The sequence below is a fragment of the Caretta caretta genome, chromosome 7 (assembly GCF_965140235.1).
Source record: "Caretta caretta isolate rCarCar2 chromosome 7, rCarCar1.hap1, whole genome shotgun sequence".
Lineage (NCBI taxonomy): Eukaryota > Metazoa > Chordata > Testudines > Cheloniidae > Caretta > Caretta caretta.
Window position 1 is genome coordinate 31,321,357 of NC_134212.1, and position 20,348 is coordinate 31,341,704.

At 52.8% G+C, this 20,348-nt stretch overlaps 2 protein-coding genes across 5 annotated transcripts in view; one reads left to right on the top strand and one right to left on the bottom strand.

The window, feature by feature from the left end:
* Nucleotides 1–2,247, bottom strand: part of FLRT1 (fibronectin leucine rich transmembrane protein 1) — a 94,312-nt gene extending 92,065 nt beyond the window's left edge. The window contains exon 1 of the mRNA XM_048856785.2: nucleotides 1,737–2,247. The gene's annotated coding sequence lies outside the window, so the exon portion shown is untranslated. The remainder of the gene's footprint in view (nucleotides 1–1,736) is intronic.
* Nucleotides 1–20,348, top strand: part of MACROD1 (mono-ADP ribosylhydrolase 1) — a 185,237-nt gene that overhangs the window by 123,668 nt on the left and 41,221 nt on the right. For 3 of the 4 annotated variants that reach the window (XM_048856791.2, XM_048856792.2, XM_048856789.2), the window contains one exon: nucleotides 12,853–12,882. The exons of the other annotated variant lie outside the window; for it this stretch is intronic. In XM_048856791.2, coding sequence (XP_048712748.1) covers nucleotides 12,853–12,882 — 30 coding nt within the window. The remainder of the gene's footprint in view (nucleotides 1–12,852; nucleotides 12,883–20,348) is intronic. 4 annotated transcript variants of the gene reach the window in all.

A 20,348-nucleotide genomic window follows, 5' to 3' on the forward strand; every position in this document is an offset into this window, starting at 1 on the left:
TTTTCATAAAACACCTTTGAGTGGAAGAACTATGATTGCAGGCCATTGAGCCTTTCCCAAAAGCAGACACAGAACAAGTCCAGACTGACTCGCCAGAATTAATGCAGGTAGATAAATAGACAGATAGATCCCACTTCTTTCTATTCAACATAGGCTGGGAAAGGAAAAGTCCCTAGCAAACAGCTTATTAAAAATATCAAGCTAACACCATCCAAAGTAAAATCAAATCCGAAGGAGAGGTCGTGTATTGAGTTACACCACTGTGTGTGCATGGGCTTTGATAGAAGCCAGTCCACCAAATACAATATACACGCATTGCTTTCTTATAAATATACTTTAAGAAGGAGGGAAATATTGGCTTTTCTGAGAGCGGGTTAATTGTTACTTCGATTTATTCACCTTGAAGAAAAGGGGGCAACTGTTTAAATCCTTGCAGGATTAAGAGCTAACATAACCCTTCTTCTCTATAGTGGAAGCACCTTGCAAACATTATTAATTAAATGAAAGTTCCTGACTTTCCTGGTCCATTTGGAAAACGTGAATTCCAAATCCTTTTGCCCAGGTTGAGAAGTTGCAAAAGATTAGAGCCCCCAGGGAGAATTTTTCTTTACAGCAGGATCCAGTTTAAAAAGACGAAAAAGCTCAGCTTTATGTCCATACCAGCCCAGTGTTCGATGTTGAGTTTTGGATTATTTGCCCTCCTGCTAGGAAATGAAATGTTGAATGTGGATCGGGCAATGCTGCAAAATTCAGAGCATCGCTTTTCTTTCCGGAACCCCCTCCAGAAAAAATACACAGCGTAAATTGGAATAAATTCTCCAAATTGTGGGTTCATTCCTTGCAACAGATTTCAACCCAGCTGCTGGGGGGGGGGGATATTTTGCCGTTGCTCAGAAAGGTTACTGAAGTGTAAGCTCACCCGAGCACCTTGTTTCCTTAAGTGGCTGGAATGTCCCTGTTTGTGCACTCAGCTACTGGCATGGCTATCATGTATGCATGAATGGAACGGTACATGAAAAGCAACAAGAAACACGCATGCAGAGGTGAAGGAGCACAAAATATATTTCACTCTGGGGTCTAATGGGAAAGACATTCTCACACACACACACACCCCCCGCTGCATCTTCTCCAGGTGCAAAGCCAGCTCTTCACGGCACAGCGGCTATCAGTCTTGCCCGGGAAAGCAGCTTGCATTCCTCCCACCCCCCATTAGCCGATTCTCAAATCCGTCTTTTTTATTTTTGGTCTGCTGGTCTCTCCTCACTTTCCCTCCCCCTGTGTGAAATAACTAATTCCAGGTAGGGACAGAGAAATCAAATCACACAAGCTTCCCCCCCCCCACCCCCACTCCTCCTTAAAATCAGTGCCCAAAACCATCTCCATCCTTTTGCCCTATTGCACAAAAAACACCCAACTTGAGAACAGAGGCAGTGGGGATTTGAATGCGCTGCAGGTTTTTGGAAAACCCTGGTTTCTCCAGCAAAAGTAAATAAGCTCGATGAGCTAACAGCTGAGGGACAGACCCCTACATAATGGGGTTTTAATCACAGAAAAGTCTTAGAAAGCTAGGCAAATCCAGAGCAGTGAATCTGTACGGTGGAGCCCGGGCATTTTAACCACGCTATCATTGCAAATCCCGGAGCAGCCTTGCAAGCGAGGTCTGTTTGGAACCCAGGCATCCTGGGCTTCAATACGAACAAATCTCTCTCTACATATATTTGGGGGTGGAAGCTTACCTGTTTGGCGTCCAATCGCTCTCTCCCTCCACAAAGTTTATCACGCCAGCCGGCCAGTTTATTCCAGTAACGAGGCAAAAAGGGATGGAGACTCAGACTAGGAAATCGGCGAGGGGGGTGTTCAAACAGAGGGGTGGGGAGGGAGGGCTGGCTCGCGGCGTGGGGCGAGCTAAGGCCAAGGGATGAAGTGTGGAGCAGAGTGAAGGTTGGTGTGCTGGGGGTGGGGGCGAGCAAAGACACACACACACACACACGCACGGCTGCTGGGGAGCGCGGGGGAGACCGCTTGCGATGCCACTGGTGCGCCAGACGACATCTAGAGCGCGCTGTGCATTTGTGCTAGCCGGGGCGATGCAACGCGGTGTAACGGGAGGAAGAGCCGGGGTGCTTCCTGCTAGCTGGACGCCGGCAGGGCCCCCCCACGCCGCCCCCTGCAGCTAAAATGGCAGAGGGGCCAGAGAGAGCAACGCCTGTTTTATGGTTCACGGGGCCTTTTGGAGCCGAAAAAAGGGGCTGTGGGGATAATGATGCAGCGTCGTCATGAAGGGCAGCCGTCAGGAGGGGGGAGGGGGTCGAGCTGAGCCAGATCCCCAGCTGGTGTAAATCAGCGTCACTCCATTGGAACCAGATCCCCAGCTGGTGTAAATCAGCGTCGCTCCATTGGAGTCAATGGGACCAGATCCCCAGCTGGTGTAAATCAGCATTGCTCCATTAGAGTCAATGGGGCCAGATCCTCAGCTCGTGTAAATCAGCGTCACTCCATTGGAACCAGATCCCCAGCTGGTGTAAATCAGCATCACTCCATTGGAGTCAATGGGACCAGATCCCCAGCTGGTGTAAAGCAGCATCACTCCATTGACCCCAGTTTACACCAGGTGTGCATCTGGCCCCATCAGTCTGTCATCTAATGCAGTAGTGGCTGCAAACCAAGTACCCTGGGATTTGTCCCCAGGGAGAGTTTTGTTTGTTCAAGCCCTTTGGCCGTTGTGCCCCCCCAGTCAGGCTGTGAGCCCTTCCCCTCTGGGGCTGTGATGGGGGAGGGGTATGGAGAGGGGTATTTCAGGGGTATTTCCCCCACTTTTCAGTCTGTACCTAAACGGATGATGGCTGGGATGGTCTGGGAGTGTTCTAAGGGAGGGGGGTCTAGTGGGTGAGAGCAGGGGGCTGGGAGCCAGGCAGGGGCAGTTGCCACCCCACAGATTTTCATAGGTCTAAATTCTCCATTATGCCATCCCCCACCCCGATGCAGGATATAATAGTCATGTATAAGGCTCTATAGCCTGACACAGCTTTGCCTTCCCCTCGCCCCTGAAGTTTTCTGAAATGACCCTCCTGGATTCTGTCCCTGCTCAGGGGGAGGGGGACAGGGGGGTGTCTAGTGGGTTAGTGCAGGGGGCAGTTAGGACTTCTGGGGTTTATCCCCAGCTCGGTGCGTGGGTGGGTGCCTAGTGGCTCAGAGTGGGGGCGAGGCCTGGAAGTCAGGACTGAGTCCTAAGTTGATTTGCTCTGAGCCCCGGCTCCATCCCTTCGCCCTCTCTTTCCTCGCGTGGCAGTCGGGGTCGTGGTGACCCAGCTGCCTTCCCATCAGATGGCTCTTCCTTAGCCCTGGCGTGAAATCACTGTGTTGGGTCTCAGCTCAGTCAAAAGCACCACCGGAGGAGTCAGGGGCCTCTGCGCCAACCTTCCCCTGTGGGCACTAATTACCGGACGGGCCTGACTCTGGGTTTCAGCCCTTTCAGTGACAGTCACACCGGTTGGAAGCTCCTTGGCTCTTGTCCCCATGCAGAGTGACACACAACCCTTGGACCAGTACCACTCACATTTCCCCCCATGCCCATGCCCTCTCCTGCCTGGCTGACCTCAATGTGCAATGCTAGTGGGCCATGTCCCCTCAGTGAGTGCTGACCCCAGTTCCCCTGTGTGATGCTAGGGGGCCCTGTGCTGCAGGGAGCAGGGTAGGAGGGCTCAATGGGGTTCCTGTCTGCCCACAGTCAGTGCTGACCCCAGTGCCCCAGCGCAGTGCATGGGGGCGCTGCTGCAAGGGCCAGTGGCGGCTAAGTAGGGGGCTCTTTCCCATAGCTGTCAGTGCTAACCCCAGTGCCCCAGTGCAGCGCTCGGGCTCTGTGCTGCAGGGGGTGCCGGGATGGGCTTAGTAGTGGGCACTCTCTCCTCTTAATCTGTCTGTAGTTTCATTTGATACTTGAATCTTCACTTCCTGTCTTAAACTGTTGTGTGCCACTGTTAAACTGCTCCCCACCCTAGAGGCCGCTGCATCGCAGTGCTGGGTGGGGGGGTCCCTGTGTAAACAGCCCCTGTGTTCCGTCCCAGAGACAGCCACGTCTCAGGTGCTAGGTGAGATGACAGCTGATTTTCCAACCTAGGTATCTCTTTTCTGGAGGTTTTGGGAGCTTGGTAGGTTGAAGAGGAGTTGTTGTCTGTGCAGCGCCCAGCACAAAGGGGTCCCTGATCTCAGTCGGGGTCTGAGCTGCGCCCAGCACAAAGGGATCCCTGATCTCAGTCGGGGTCTGAGCTGCGCCCAGCACAAAGGGGTCCCTATCTCAGTCAAGTTCTGGGCAGTGCCCAGCACAATGGGGTCCTGATCTCAGTCAGGCTCTGGGCAGCACCCAGCGCAACGCGGTCCTGATCTCGGTTGGGGTCTGGGCAGCGCCTGGCACAGTGGAGGCCCTGATCTCAGTCAAGCCCTTTAGGTGCTACTGTAATGTTAATAACAATATCTCACAGCAGGGCATGAATCATTGTAGTTTAAGATCTGTAAACTCTGGCCCGCAGCATGGAAAGAGAAACTCCTGCAATGTTGGGCTAATGAATCCGCAAGGAATGAGGAAGAGCCACATACATATTTATTCCCCTCCCCGCTCGTGTATTTCCCCCATTCCACCAGCTCTGATCCGCTAATGAAGGGCCCTTATTATGTTCCTATAATTCCTCCCTAATTTGATATTTTAGTGTTTCTATAAAAAGCCTCCAGTTTTCTGCAGATTTCCCATTAAATTCCATCTCCCCTCCCCCGCCATGGCTCCCACCATCCCAGGATTGGCGTGTTCTTGGAGAGCCCTCTTTCCTTACTCTCCAGCCACCCACGCCCCACTTTGTACAGTTTATGCTGCAGGGAGCCACTAAATTAAACCATCCCAGAGCTCTCTGCTCCTGAGATTTGTGTGTGACCTTATAGTCTACAACTGGCAGGTCATCCTAGTGGGAGATTATAGCTGCGTGTGTGCCTCCCTGCTGCCCTCTCTGGTCCAAGCCGAACTGCTGATGTGTGTGTGTCATAGCTCCTATACTGCCAATAGGGATTCTCCTTCAGCCCCGGCCAGCATAAGGTTTGGAGGGCTCCCCTTTTGCAAGCAGGAGCTGGGTTCTCCAGAGTTGGAGCAATGAATATAAAAAATCAACATGGGGTTTGGAAGCCCCACAGCCACAGGGCACAAATGTTGTGTAGTTACCAGCACTAGAGCAACAAGGTGTCTGTGCAGCACCTGGCGCAACAGGGCCCCAGTCTCAATCAGGGTCTGTGCGGTGCCTGGCATAATGGAGCCCTGATCTTGGTCAGGGTCTGTGCAGCACCCAGTGCATTGCAGCCCGATGTGTGTGTATATTGAGCTCACTGATACCCATGGGTCTCCAGTGGATTTTCTCCTCTCCCACAGTCCAGGACCAGGGCAGCTCCAAGGTTCCAAACCGAGGCCCCCTGGGAGTGATTGGGGAGGGGACACTTGGACAGCGCCGCCTGCAAATACAGTTTTGGCCCATTGAAATCTCCAGTGCCACCCGTGATGCATGCTTATCTCACTGCGACCTGCATGCCCTCCTCAGTGCATGGCACTCTTGCTGCATGCCTTCCTCATGCATGTTTAGCTCGGTGTATGGCACATGCTAATCTCAGCACATGCCACCTTCAACGTGTGTCAGTCCCACTGCATGCCATGCCCCAGGCACATCTGCACACTGTGTCTCAGGGCCACATCCACCTACCCCCCCATGACTGGTAGCAGCTCAGTGGAGTTTACATGCAGGCTCTGCCTGTGAGTTTGGAGGGTCTTTGGCAAGGGCCAGCCCCCTCCCTCCCAGCCCTCAGGTCTCAGGTGGTGCAGCAGGTAGCAGGCACCTGGGTCCAGCCATTCCAGCCAGCGGCTGGCAAAACTGATCAGTGGCAGGAAAAGCCTCTCGAGGCTGTTGCTTGGCAACGGAAACGCCTGATGCCAAGGAAGAGACAGGGGAAGGCGGGTGTTTTCCTTGAACAGCCGGAGCACAGCGATGGGGTTTGGAGGGAGTGCAGCGGTGGCCTGGAATACCAATGCAAGCAGCAGCAACAAACTGGCCAGGTCCCTGGGGTGCCTGCCTGGGCTGGCACCATGTGTATCCCAGAGAAGTTCTTACCCCACGCCCATCACCGTGGCATCCAAACCCTTCCTGGTGGTGCATTAAATGACCTGACTAATGTCTGTCGTGTGTATGTTTGGAGGGGTTGGGGTGTCATCTGGGGGTCCCCTTGTACTGGGAATCTGGGATCGGGGTCCTGGGGTGGGGTATCATCTGGAGCAGGGGGCCCCCTTGAACTGGGTAACTGGGGTCAAGGATCCTAGGGTGTCAGCTGGGGCAGGGGTCCCCTTGTACTGAGGATCCAGGGTCAGGGGTTCTGGGATGTTGTCTGGGGCTGGGTGTCCCATTGTACTGGGGATCTGGGGTCCTGCTGGGTCATCCGGTCCGGGGGTCCTGTTGCACCAGGGAGCTTGTGACTGTGTGAGAGCCCCTGGGGTTCATGAGATGGGGGTGTGCATGTTCCCTTGGAGACCAAGCAGCAGCAGGGATGAGGGCAGTGAGGCTCAGACCTGGGCACAGCTGGGCTGTCCCTGCCCTGGCCCCAGCTCTGGCCAGCATCAAGCAGAGCCCCCAGCCACTGGCATCTCAATTATTAAGGTGGATGGAGGAGCAGCCGGCATGTGCCTTTGGAGGCTCCTGCAGGAGAGTGACTCCAGGGCTAGCAGAGTGAGGGGAGGAGGGACCTGGCTCCCAGCTCTGTGAGGGAAGTGGGGTCTAGTGGTTAGAGCAGAGAGGGCTGAGGGCCAGGACTCCTGGGTTCCATTCCCAGCACTGGTCAGGGAGTGATGATGTTTCACACCCATTTTGAACTAGTGCAAATGAGGGTACATGGTTCAGGGCCTATCAGTACAGCTCCGCCCCTTTTCCACACTCAAAGGACATACGGCTGGAGGGCCCGCTGGGCCAGGCATTCCTGTTCCTGCTGTCCTAGGCAGCCCATTGTACTCTCAGGCTGCCTGGTAAAAGCAGGAACTCAATACCTAACCCTTAGCGCCAGGGGTATTTCCTGTCCTGGGGCACTGCACAGTGAAGGCACCAGCCACCCTCTCCTCTAGCTCCTCCTCATGCACAGACCCAGGAAGTTGCAGTTATAACCTGGTGCTGGGAAGTTGCAGTTATAAGCTGATGCACAGAGACCCCTCACCCAGCGCTGGGATGCAGCCGCCTCTGGGGTGGGGCACAGGAGTTGCTTATACAGGGATCCCTCACTCAGCGCTGGAATGCAGATCCCTCTGGAGTGGGGCGCAGGATTGTTTCTGCTGCTCGCTCCTCCACCACAGATTAATGCAGAGTCCTCCCTCTCTGCCTGCTACCAAATTCTTATGAGTTGGACTGACATCTCTGCAGCCCTGGCACTGCAATTCAAGCCAATCCCTAAAAATATCTGGGTGTCTGTGCCACTGTCTCTTTGAATCACCCACTGCCTCTAGTTCTCTTACGTTAATAATGGGAGATAATTTGTAGCCAGCTGTCGGTACTTCAGTTGCAGGGGGAGGGGCGGAGAAGAATAAGGTGGCGGGAGGAATGAATCTTCTGGGCAGAGCGAATGAGATGCTGTTGTGCTGGCAAGGACCAGAGGCTGCAAATTATTAGTTTGTGTTACAGTCACACCTGCCAGAGAACAGGGCCCCATTGTGCTGGGTGCTGCCCAAACCCCAACCGAGATCAGGCCCCCATTGTGCCAGGCGCTGCACAGACCCTGACCGAGATCAGGGCCCCATTGTGCCAGGTGCTGTACAGACCCCGACCAAGATCAGGGCCCCATTGTGCTGGGCACTGCACAGACCCCGACCGATTGGGGCCCCGTTGCACCAGGTGCTGCACAGACCCCAAACAGACTGGGAATAGAACCCAGGAATCCTGACTCCTAGTCCTTACTCAACCCTTTCTTGAATCCTTGTGAGCCTGACTTCACATTTGTCTGCACCGTGAGCCCAGTTCCCCATTGCCTGGCCCTCATGCAGCCATTCACACTAGTGCAAACTAGCTGTACAAGCCCCAGTGCTCTGATTTTGTCACACCTGCATAGAACTGGTGCAAATGGCCACCGGGCCAAAGGAAGGTCAATCAAGGGACTAAACTGGGTTCTGTTTGCAGCTCTGCTGTGACCAGCTATGTGACTAGGAACAGTCCCTTCCCCTCCCGCCCTGTGTTCAGCCTGCGAGGCATTCTCTGTGCAGTGCCCGGCCCGATGCGGGCCCTGATCTCCATCAGGTCTGTGCAATGAGCGGCTGGTCCTCATCCCTGGAACTTATCCCCCCTGCCCTGTAGCAGATCTGAAGGCAGGGTCTCCCTGGGGGCAGAAAGGGCCCAGAGAGTGTGGGATGCCCATCCCAGCCCACATGGCAGCACCCCCTGCTTGCTGCACCACTGCTGCTCCCAGCTCCTGAAACCTGGCCAGATCGTTTGGCTCAGCTCTGCCTCTGAACGCCAGCCAGCTCAGCTGCGGCTGTGTTAATTAACAAAGGGGGAGAGGAATGAGGGGAGGAGGACTGGTAGCAGGATGCTGGGGTCCCTTAAGAGCCCTGGGGCTTTGCCCAGCGCTGACACAGAAACACCCCCATGGTGGAACACAGGCTGGGGAGGGGATCAGGGTGCTGGCAAGATGGCCCTGCCCAGGCCTCTCCACTCCCCTTGGTCTCAGTGCTTTGGGATCCCCGCGGGCATTCTGTCTTCATTAGCTCTTCACATTAACACGGCAAATTCAACAGCAGCTCGCTGGGCTTTGCGGCACCAGAATTAATTAGTCCCCAAGCAGGAGACTGTCAGCGAACGGAAAGGGAGAGAGCATCTTTCTCCATGCTCTGAGCTGTGTTTACAGTGACACCTCACCCAGCGCTGAGATGCAGCTGCCTCTAGGGCAGGGCGCGGGGGGCTGTTTATACAGGGATCCCTCTCCTGGTGCTGTGATCCAGCCACCTCTGGGGCAGGACAGGGAGCTGTTTATACTGTTCGGGAACTGTGGAGAATGGTACACCTTGAATCAATGCAGAGCCTGTTCAGAGCCCCTCCTCCGTTTGGGTGACACAGAATCCATGCAGCCTCTGAAGCAGGAGGCAAAGTGCAGTGATAGCAGGTCCTTTCAGGCCTGAGCCTCGGAGCCGAGGAAATACATAGCAAGGCTACTGCACCAGCCTGCAGAAAGCCATTGGGGCTGGGGCAGAACAGGGGACATCCTGGGCCCATGACCCCATGCTGGGACCCGATACAGGATCGTCCCCTACCCTGCATTCTATTCCCTAGGGATCCATCCATCTCCCCACAGCCCCTATCAATCGATCGAGCTCTCTATCTATACCCATACACATCTATCTATCTATCTATCCATCCCCATATACCCCCTCTATCTATCCCCATACACTCCCTCTATGTAATCTAATCTATCTATCTATCCATCCCTAGATTCTCATACACACACATATTCCCACTACACACACACACACCTCTAACCTTTACACACACACCCTCCTGTGCTTGCCGACTCACACTTACACACATTCTGCCCCGTCCTCAAAATCGATTGGTTCCTAATCCTCCCAGCTCCATTTCCGGCCACTGTCCAGTCCCAGGAGACTGCTCTGGGTGTGGTTTGCTAAGCGCTGTTTAAACCTGTTAGTCCAGCCCAGCCGGCCCACACAGCACTGGGACCGTCTGACAGCCCTGCTCAGCTCACAGGTGGATTGGGCCAGGAGGAAGAGTTGAAAGCCACCTTTTCCTGCAATCTCAGCTGAACTTTTTTTTTCACTGTGAAGCGCAGCCCGCAATAATAGTTCAGTTCAAACAAAAAGAAAAGGAGTACTTGTGGCACCTTAGAGACTAACCAATTTATTTGAGCATGAGCTTTCGTGAGCTACAGCTCACTTCATCGGATCCGATGAAGTGAGCTGTAGCTCACGAAAGCTCATGCTCAAATAAATTGGTTAGTCTCTAAGGTGCCACAAGTACTCCTTTTCTTTTTGCGAATACAGACTAACACGGCTGTTACTCTGAAACAGTTCAAACAAGGCATTCACACCACCCCCAGAGGAGCAGGTTTGATCAAGGAACAGCAGGTTCTGAGGTATGAGAATACTCTCAGATTCTCACTGAGGTGACTTGGGGTCACCCCTGAAATATCAGATTCTTCCTCTGTCCTTTTCTCCCAACTCGGCTGCCGCATTTCATCCCATTATTTGCTTCTGGAGAGGGGCACAGAGGCTGTTTATGCAGGGAACCCTCACCCAGTGCTGAGAGTGACCACCTCCGGGGAGCGGTGTGGGGACTATTTATACAGAGATCCCTTGCCTGGTCTCCACCTCTGGGGTGGGGAGTCGTTTAACAGGATTATATAACAATTTAAGACAGGCAGTGAAGAATGCAGTATCAGTTGTGCCAGGGACTACACAGGCCCTGGCCAAGATCAGGGTCCCCATTGTGCCAGGCGTACCACAGACACATACTAAGGGCTGATTTAGAGAAAAGAGCACCCTCTACAGAGCCCCACCCCAACCCCACACCCTGCAGCATAGCACCCCCTAGTGCTGCACTGGGGAACTGGGGTCAGCACTGACTCAGGGAGAGAGCCGCCCTTTCTGAGTCACTCTGAATACTTCACCCACCCCTGAACATTCCCAAAATGCTGCTCCTTCTCCAAACAGCTTCTCACAGCCGGGGAGGAAATGGGGGCAGGTAAAACCTCCATTCCAGGAATATAACTGGGGATTTGATTTCTTCGCCACAGGAAGCCTGATGCAGACAGGGGACCCTGCCCTGTAGCAGCCCTCCCCTGCCCTCCCCTGGATGGGTTCAGAGAGCTCTACACCGGATGGGAGCCATGCATCCAAGCATCGTGGGGATGGGGAAAGACTGACAGCCTCCATTCATTTCTAGCCCCGGGTTTGGGGTGAAGGGGGAGCTGATAGATTAAATGTTGGTGGGCAGATTGGCCCTTGCTGGCAAGTAGGGTCAGGCTCAGCTGGGAGGGCTCTCTGATGTCTGACAGAGGGGTTAGGGTGATGGCACCTAGGACCACAGGCCTGTTCTCCGTCAGCAACCTGGGTCAGTGTCAGTCAGCCACTGGTACTGCTCAGGATGGTGGGAATCTGGAGTAACTCCACTGCACACAGTTCTGCTCACACGGCTGGGAATCAGGTGTCACTCCATCTGGTTTGATTGTGCTCAGACTGGTGTAAATCAGGAGGCACTCCGGAGAAGGAAGTGCAGTTACACCCTGGGCAGATGAGTGGAGTACAGGAATCTTACATTAGCAGAAGGAGTCAGAAAACTGAAAAGAAACTCTAATGGATGAGTTTGGGTGGAATGTGGGGCGTTGACCCAGAGGTGACTGCATCTCAGTATGGGGTGAGGGATCCCTGTATAAACAGCCCCCACGCTCTGCCCCAGACATGGCTGCATCTCAGTGCGGGGCCAGGGATCCCTATGTAAACAGCTCCCACTCCAGAGGCAGCTGCTTCTCAGCACAGGACAAGGCATCCCTATATAAACAGCCCCCTGATCCCACCCCACCGCATCTCAGCGCCAGACTTGTTATTGTTGGGCTGTTTGTAAAGCTCATCAGAGCCCAGGCCTCGTTAGAGGGGATCAGTCAAAGCTAGCCTCTCCCTGGCTGGGGTTGGAGACAGACAGATTTCCGCTCCTCATTCATGCCCTGGCAATTTGCTGATGCTTTAGCACCTGTTACCGGGGAGTTACCTTGGCAACGGGAGCATCGCATCAGACTCCTGTCACCTTGGAAACACCCCCTCTCACATTGAAAGCCTGTCTGGCTCCTGTAGTCAAGCCCAGAGCCCCATAGTGCCATGGCTATAACCAGGAGACCCAGAGAATGTCTGCAACAGCTGGGGCAGGGCAATGGGGTCTAGCGGTTAGAGCAGGGTGGTGCTAGGGTTCTATCCTCAGCTCTGGGAGGGGAACAGGATCTAATAGGTTGCAGCAGAAGGGACTGGGAGTCAGAACTCCTGGGTTCTGTCCCCAGCCACTTCCCGCTCTCTGTGCCTCAGTTTCCCCATCTGTCAGGGGGAAACCACTGACCCTGCCTCCTTTGATTGGCATCTGTGTGACCCCCAACGGAGGGGACCAGGGGCCATGGAAATATTATCGTGGGGCCGTTATCACAGCCAGGTCCATGTGCGCTTCCCCTGCCCCGCTGCTTGGAAGGGGAAAGGGCTCCCTGGGGCAATAATTGTCCTGAGTGCCTTGGAGCTGCAAAGGGGCATCTTTCCTCACTGCAAGCCCAGTCCTCCCCGTCTTTATAGGAACGGGTAAACAGAGAACTCCCGTAATGCAAAGTGGCCCCAGAGCAGACATCAGCCAAACTGCCAAGTGCTAAGTGCCCATGATTAATTGGTTCCTGTTTGTAAAGCATCTTGGAAATCTAAAGCACTCTGCCGTCCTGACCTCCCACCACACCACAAGCCAGGCAGAGAACCCAGGAGTCTCAACTCCCAGGCCACTCTGCTCTCTAACCCACCAGACCCCACATGCCTCTCCCAGGCTGGGGAGAGAACCCAGGAATCCTAACTCCAACACCCTACTCTAACCCACTAGAGCTAGACCCTCCCATTCCTCTCCCAGAGCTGGGGAGAGAACCCAGGAATCCTGACTCCTGTCCCCTCTCTCTGTTTCATTGGCTTTTAAGACCTTCCCCATGCCTACAAGGGCCTGCCACAGCCATGTGCTCAGAAATCTCCATGCCATGCCTAGGGCTATGTGTGATAACGTCTCTCTAGTCAGTGTCCTTTTAATAACTTGGGATCTCTCTGTCTCTTTGCAGCTAACAGCTCCCTGCTTGGAGGCGGTGGCGGTGAGTGTGAAATTTAAGCCTTTGCGCTGGAGTTTTTTTGTTGGGAGGAACAAAAAATCAATATTGAATTTCTTTGAATTACTGACTTTCTCCCATGTGTGTGTTGAAGTGTGCAACGAGAGAGATTGAGAGCACCCGTCTCTGGCACTGCACTGGGACCCCAGGGTTCCTGGGTTCAATTCCTGACTGTGAACAAGTCCCTTCCCCACTCTGTGCCTCAGTTTCCCCTCCTGCTTTTAGAAAAGGAGTCACCTTGTGGCACCTTAGAGACTAACAAATTTATTTGAGCATAAGCTTTTGTGAGCTACAGCTCACTTCATCGGGTGCATTCAGTGGAAAATACAGTGGGGAGATTTATATACATAGAGAACGTGAAACAGTGGGCGTTACCATACACACTGTAACCAGAGTGATCACTTAAGGTGAGCTATTACCAGCAGGAGAGGGGGGGGAAGGGGGGGGGAGGGAACCTTTTGTAGTGATAATCAAGGTGGGCCATTTCCAGCAGTTGACAAGAACGTCTGAGGAACAGTGGGGGTGGGGGTGGGGGGGTGATCACTACAAAAGGTCCCCCCCTCCCTCCGCTCTTCTGCTGGTAATAGCTCACCTTAAGTGATCAATCTGGTTACAGTGTGTATGGTAACACCCATTGTTTCATGTTCTCTAAGTATATAAATCTCCCCATTGTATTCGCCACTGAATGCACCCGATGAAGTGAGCTGTAGCTCACAAAAGCTTATGCTCAAATAAATTTGTTAGTCTCTAAGGTGCCACAAGTACTCCTTTTCTTCTTGTGGATACAGACTAACACGGCTGCTACTCTGAAACCCTCCTGCTTTTGTCTGTTTGCATAACGAGCTCTTTGGGGCAGGGACTGCCTCTGGCTGTGGGCTGCTCTGCACACAGTCTGTGTCCACTACTCTGTTGGTTGTGAGGGGCAGGTTCTTTACCAATCTAGTTATAAGGATACGAGATTGGATGCAGCTATACAGGTATAAAAGTGCCTTAAACAGCAGTATTTCCTAGTGGTTAGAGCTCTGGAGACACTGACCTCCTGGGTAAAGCACTGGGATATCTGCTGATGAAAGTGCCGTAGGAGAGCTAGGGATTGTTATTATACTAGTACAGCTTGTTCCCCTTCCCTTATGAGAATAGCTAGATTGGTATAAAGCACATTTGTCCCGGGACCCCTCACACCCCTTTAATTAGACTGGCAGAGTTAAAGCCAAGCTTAAGTGTCTGTGCAGCGTCCAGCAAAATAGGGGCCCTGACCTAGGGTGTGTATGGGGTGGGTGGATGGATGGATTCCCATTCTAAACTTCACCAGTCATAGCCGCTGAAGCAGAACAAGCTGTTATAGGCTTGATCTGCAGCAAGGGAGAGTTAGGTCAGATGTGAGGCAGAACTTTCGGACTCTAAGGGTAGCTCAGCTCTGGGACAGGCCTCCCAGGGAGGCTGGACTCCCCGTCACTGGAGGGTTTTAAGAACAGGCTGGACAAACAGGGACAGTCGCGGTTTATTCGCCCTGCCTCAGCACAGGGGGCTGGACTAGCTGACCTCTCCAGGTCCCTTCCAGCCCTACATTGCTATGATCACATAAAAGTGGCTTAAAGAAAGAAGACCTACATAGCAGATCGTCCCGTCCCCCGCCCCCCCCGCCCCCCCCAGTGCACTGCAACCTGCCCAGACCCATGGATCCCTGGAGGTTTCTCTCGTCCGCAGTCAGACTTGGCTTTGACATGGCGCCCGCAGAGTCCCTCTCTGCCAGGACATGAGTGAGGACGGGGTTCTGCTTGGGCAAAGACGGCTTGGCCATTTGCGCCTGCCTGCACAGCAGCCAGCGTCCGCATGGAGGGGACTAGGGTCAGTTACGCGCACGCACGCACACACAGCCTGTCTGTCTCTCTTCCATGCACAGTGTGTTACATGCCCGGTCACTTCACTTGATTTTCACAGGGATCCTTCACCCAGGGCTGAGATACAGCTGCCTCTTGGGAGGCAACACGGGGGGCTGCTTAACAATGCAGAGCAACACTACAGAACAGCTTAGCGCAGGAAGAGAACAGCGTTGTATCCAACTGAATGTGGTGGTGGGAATTTAAGGTGGGAGACTTGAATGTGAGTCCAGGACTAACACTAGCTCTCCGAGTGCGCTCTCTGAGCCCCCCACCCCCTTTCCTGCAGCACAGCACCCCCTAGTGGGGGGGAGGCATGAGGGCAGCACTAACTGAGGGTCAGTGCTCACTTCTGAGCCCCCAGCCCCGCTCGCTCCAGCACACTGCACCCTAGCACCACGCAGGGCCGCTGGGATCAGCACTCCCCATGGGGGGAGGAGTGCCCCTTCCCGAGCCCCCACACCACTGGGGCATTGAGGCTAGTGCTGACTCCGAGCTTAGAGCGCCCCCTACTGAGTCCTCTCCACTCACCAACACGGCCCTGGGTCACCCAGCAAGCCCTGCTCAGCAGCCATTTCACAAAGTCACAGCCCAAGGTGGTGGCGCAGGGAGCCTCAAGCAGGGAATGGAATGAAGGGGAAATTAATGACCCAGGAAAACAAACAACCCCCGCCCAGCCCTGTCCGCTCCGGGGCCTCCACATTGCCAGCCGCAACGGCTCCCTTATTTATCCCTGACCTCAGAGACCCCATTTTATTTCCACTTTTAAAAGGCCTGGAGTTGTCACTCGAAGATAAACCATGCGGGGCGGGATTTATCCGCTACCCCATCAACATGTGACCTTTCCCATTGCAAATACTGCTGACAGCGGGTAGAGCACTCAGCCTCCTGCCATGGCAGCAGGATGTGGGGGCAGGACCTGGCCATCTGGATCAGCAAGGTTTGCAGAGCACAAGATCAGTGGAAGTGGGAGCTCAGCAACCTGAATGGGGCCGGACCTGTGTCGGTGTGCACTGGGGGAGTGTTCCCATGCAGTGTAATGCGAGCCCAGATCACTGGTGGTAGGCATCTGTCTGTCCCCATACACCTTTATCTTTCTGTCACTCTACACATTCCTATCTATATATCTCTCTATCTATCTATCATAGTACCTTAGCTCCTGATATGAAACAAGTGTTAATTTAAATTCCTAGTTGCATCCCTGCATGTCAGAGGTACTTGGCTCTCCTCTTTAATTCTGACCCTAAAATGAAGTGTAGTGTTTGCTGTGTGGCTTTTATACTATTGCTGTGCCTCACCCCAGAGGTGGCTGCATTTCAATGGTGTGGTCACGTTGATGAAAAATGTAAAAGATAATTAGTCCCTTTAAAGACTGTAAAGGCTTTCCATGTTCATTTGGAAATAAGGCTTTATAGAAATGGAGGCTTAGCAGGGGTAGATTCAAATCCCATTTACGTGAGTGTCAGTCCGGAGTCACTCCAGATTTAAACCAGAGCACATGAGATTGTTGTGATGCTTATAGGAGATCAGCGCCGACATTAAATGTAGAGTAAGGGTAAAATTTTCAAAAGGACTTACATGATTTAGGAGCCTATATCTCATTTTCAGACATGACTCGAGTAGAATTTCAATGACAATTAAGGTACCTAACTCCCATGGCAATCAATGAGAGTTAGGCACCTAAATACTTTGGAGGAATTGGGTCTAAATGCCTAAGCCACTTTTGAAAATGGGACTTAGACACTTTTGAAAATTTGACCTTAAGTGACTTGTCCAAGGAGCCTGTGGTACAGCTAGAAATAGAACCCAGATGGCCTGAGCCCCAGGCCCACCCCTCAGATTCTCCAGCCTTGCAGTTTGTTGCTCTCTTGCGTTGACTAAGCAATAGCCAGAAGTATTCCATCTGAGGGAATTTTTAAACCCTAATCAGCAAAATAGCAAAAGAACAAATCAATGTCTATATCTCTCAGAAAGGATGCACGTAGATCTCCCAGGAAATGAGAAGTGACATGGCTCACTTAGACACATGGTAAGATTTATGCAAGCAAGATCGGCTCTCTGACAACTCAGAAGGACTCCTGCCACTACCCAGAGCTAAATATAACTCGTATAAATTCCCGTTGGGACACGTGTATCTGCGTGTGAGAGCAGTAACACCTGGCCATGCAATCACCCTGTGCGTTAAATACAGGTCGGGATATTCAAAAAGATCCAGGGGGATTTAGGTGCTTTGACTAAAAGTGTTGAGTGTGTAAGTGACTTAGGGGCTGCTGTTCTTTTTTCATAAATGACTCAGGCATGTAGGGGTAGAGCTGATGGAGAAGTTTTGATAAAACGTTTTTGGCAAAAAACGCCCATTTGTTGAAACTGTTCACAGTGCAGGAAAATTAGTCAAGATTTTGATTTTCATGCCAATTTGGGGCAGGGGAAATGTTCAAACTCTCAAAATAGTCAGAGAACAGGAAAACTGTTTTCCACCAAGTTCTGCTTCAGAGCTGAATTCATGCAGTTAAGAGCCATTGCATGTTAACTGTACTTAAGTTTCTTTTGAAAATAGGATTTAGGCCCCTAAGTCATTTAGATGCTTTGGACACTGGTACCCTTAGGCACTCAGGGGATGGATTTACAAAGGTAGGTAGTTGTTTTAAGATGCAGACAGGCACCCAGTGCAATTTTCCAAAGCACCTAGGTGCTAAGTCTTATAATTATTGGGAGTTGGGCGCCTGCCCAGCCAAGTGTTGGCAAAGCCTTTGGAAGAATCTGGTTGTATTCTGTTGGATGCCTAAACAGGAGCTACAATCATGGGAAATCCAGCTTCAATTGGGGGTGTACGGCACTTGAAAATCTGGCCCTGTGCTCATTGTGCCTCAGTTTCCCCCTCTGCAAAAAGAGGACAAAAGGCTATTTGTCAATTCAGATGATTAGTTCTCTGGGGCAAGGACTCTCTCACTGCATGTCTGTGCAGCGGGGCCCTGGTCTCGGTCAGGGTCCGTGCAGCGCCTGGCACAATTGGGCCCTGATCTCGGTCAGGGTCTGTGTAGCGCCTGACACAAGGAGGGGCTCTGATCTGTGCTATCACAATACAGCTAACCCCGGGGACAGCTGGAGCTGGCCCCTTCCTTTCCATGCGGCGCTGAGAACACTGGAGCTGTCAGGGCTGTGTTGGAGCCCTCTCCCCATGTCATTCTGTTGTTCTGTCCATTAGTCCACTTTCGCAGGAGATTTATGGGGATTTTTTGTAAAATAGCAGAGTTCTGAGGTCCTGCGTTTTAACACCAGGCTCAGATTTATGGCACTTAGTGGTGTTTGAGTGCATTAGAGGAAGGGCCATGTTCCCCCCCCCCCGCCTTGTCCTCTCTCTTTAATTTGATTGCAAAACAACTTTTAAGGGTGGAAAATAAAATCCAAGGGAAGGCACTTCATTGTTCTTCCCGACAAGGACATTGAGGGACGGAACACACCGCGCTCGGAATTTGGGGCAAAATCCCTGTAGCGGAAATGCTCCAATATTAGCGAGTAAATCAGCATCACCCCACTGGAGTCACTGGGCCAGATCCCCAGCAGGGGTAAATCAGCCATAGCACCATTGGAATCAATGGGGCCAGATCCCCAGCAGGGGTAAATCAGCCATAGCACCATTGGAATCAATGGGGCCAGATCCCCAGCAGGGGTAAATCAGCCATAGCACCATTGGAATCAATGGGGCCAGATCCCCAGCAGGGGTAAATCAGCCATAGCACCATTGGAATCAATGGGGCCAGATCCCCAGCAGGGGTAAATCAGCCATAGCACCATTGGAATCAATGGGGCCAGATCCCCAGCAGGGGTAAATCAGCCATAGCACCATTGGAATCAATGGGGCCAGATCCCCAGCAGGGGTAAATCAGCCATAGCACCATTGGAATCAATGGGGCCAGATCCCCAGCAGGGGTAAATCAGCCATAGCACCATTGGAATCAATGGGGCCAGATCCCCAGCAGGGGTAAATCAGCCATAGCACCATTGGAATCAATGGGGCCAGATCCCCAGCAGGGGTAAACCAGCCATAGCACCATTGGAATCAATGGGGCCAGATCCCCAGCTGGGGTAAATCAGCCATAGCACCATTGGAATCAATGGGGCCAGATCCCCAGCAGGGGTAAATCAGCCATAGCACCATTGGAATCAATGGGGCCAGATCCCCAGCTGGGGTAAATCAGCCATAGCACCATTGGAATCAATGGGGCCAGATCCCCAGCAGGTGTAAATCAGCCATAGCACCATTGGAATCAATGGGGCCAGATCCCCAGCTGGTGTAAATCAGCATTGCTCCATTAGTCACTAGGGCTGAATCCCCAGCTAGTGGGAATTGGTGTTGCTCCACTGGAGTCAATTGAACACCAGTGAGGGTCTGTCCCATTTCTTTCATGGGGAAAAGTCCCTGGGGACATTTTACCACATAACTGCAGGATTTCCTGCCCCTGCCTCTGAAGCAGCTGGTGCTGCCTGCTGCTAGAGATGGGAGCCCCGGCTATGGCCCTTGGGCCAATCCAGCATGGCAATTCAATAGGGGATTTTGCAGTCCAGTCCCAGCAGCATCAGAAGCCCTAGCACGGAACGGAGTTCAGCATCTGCCGTGGATCCATCAGACCCATCCAGAGCAGGGATAAGCAAAGCTAGGTCCCGTCTCAGTGCAGCCTCGCTGGGCATTAGGGGAGAAGCCATGGAGCTGAAAGGAGGTGACATGACAAAGGAGCAAGCAGAGGCCGTGGGGCAGGAATCAGCAAATGGCTGGATTTTATGCAGGCCAGTGCTTCTGTTGAAAACCAAACAATAGGACCACATTGTGTCCCTGATTCCACACACACCCCTCGCCTCCCCCACTGTGGGCAGCCATAGAAAGAAAAGAAAGAAAGAAAGAAAGAAAGAAAGAATCGTTTTAACTCTTTGTCCCAGGCTCCATATAGATCGATTTGACTCAAATGTTTGCATTGCTTGTTCTTCCTGATACACACAGACAAACACACACACACCACAACATGTACATACACAAAGACATCCCCCCCAGCACCTAGACATCCCCACTGATACACAGAGTCATAGACACATATCTACACACACCCCGACACATTTATACATGCACAAACATACATCTGGACACACACAGAGACACACACCGGCACATCCAAATTCATACCCCCACGCGGACATGAAGACAAACACAGAGCACACGTGCACACACATCCAGACACACCATCTACACACAGAGAGACACTCCATCTGGATGCAGCTTTCTTCCACACACACATCTCCCAGGGGGGCTCATTGATAACCGGCCCCCTCGCTGCAGGGTTCTGGGCCTGAGCACCAGGCAGCATGGTGGTGCTGTCCATAGCAAGTGGGAGGCTGTGGAGGAGATGACCATATATACACACCCTCCATCCACACACATCACCCGTTGCAAACACATACACCCCCTCCACACACACACCCAACGGCGCAGGTTAAGTACATATGTACACAGCACAACATCTCTTGCACTCCTGACCCTTCCCTCCAACCGGCTCACTGCTGTACAGACCACCCACGCTG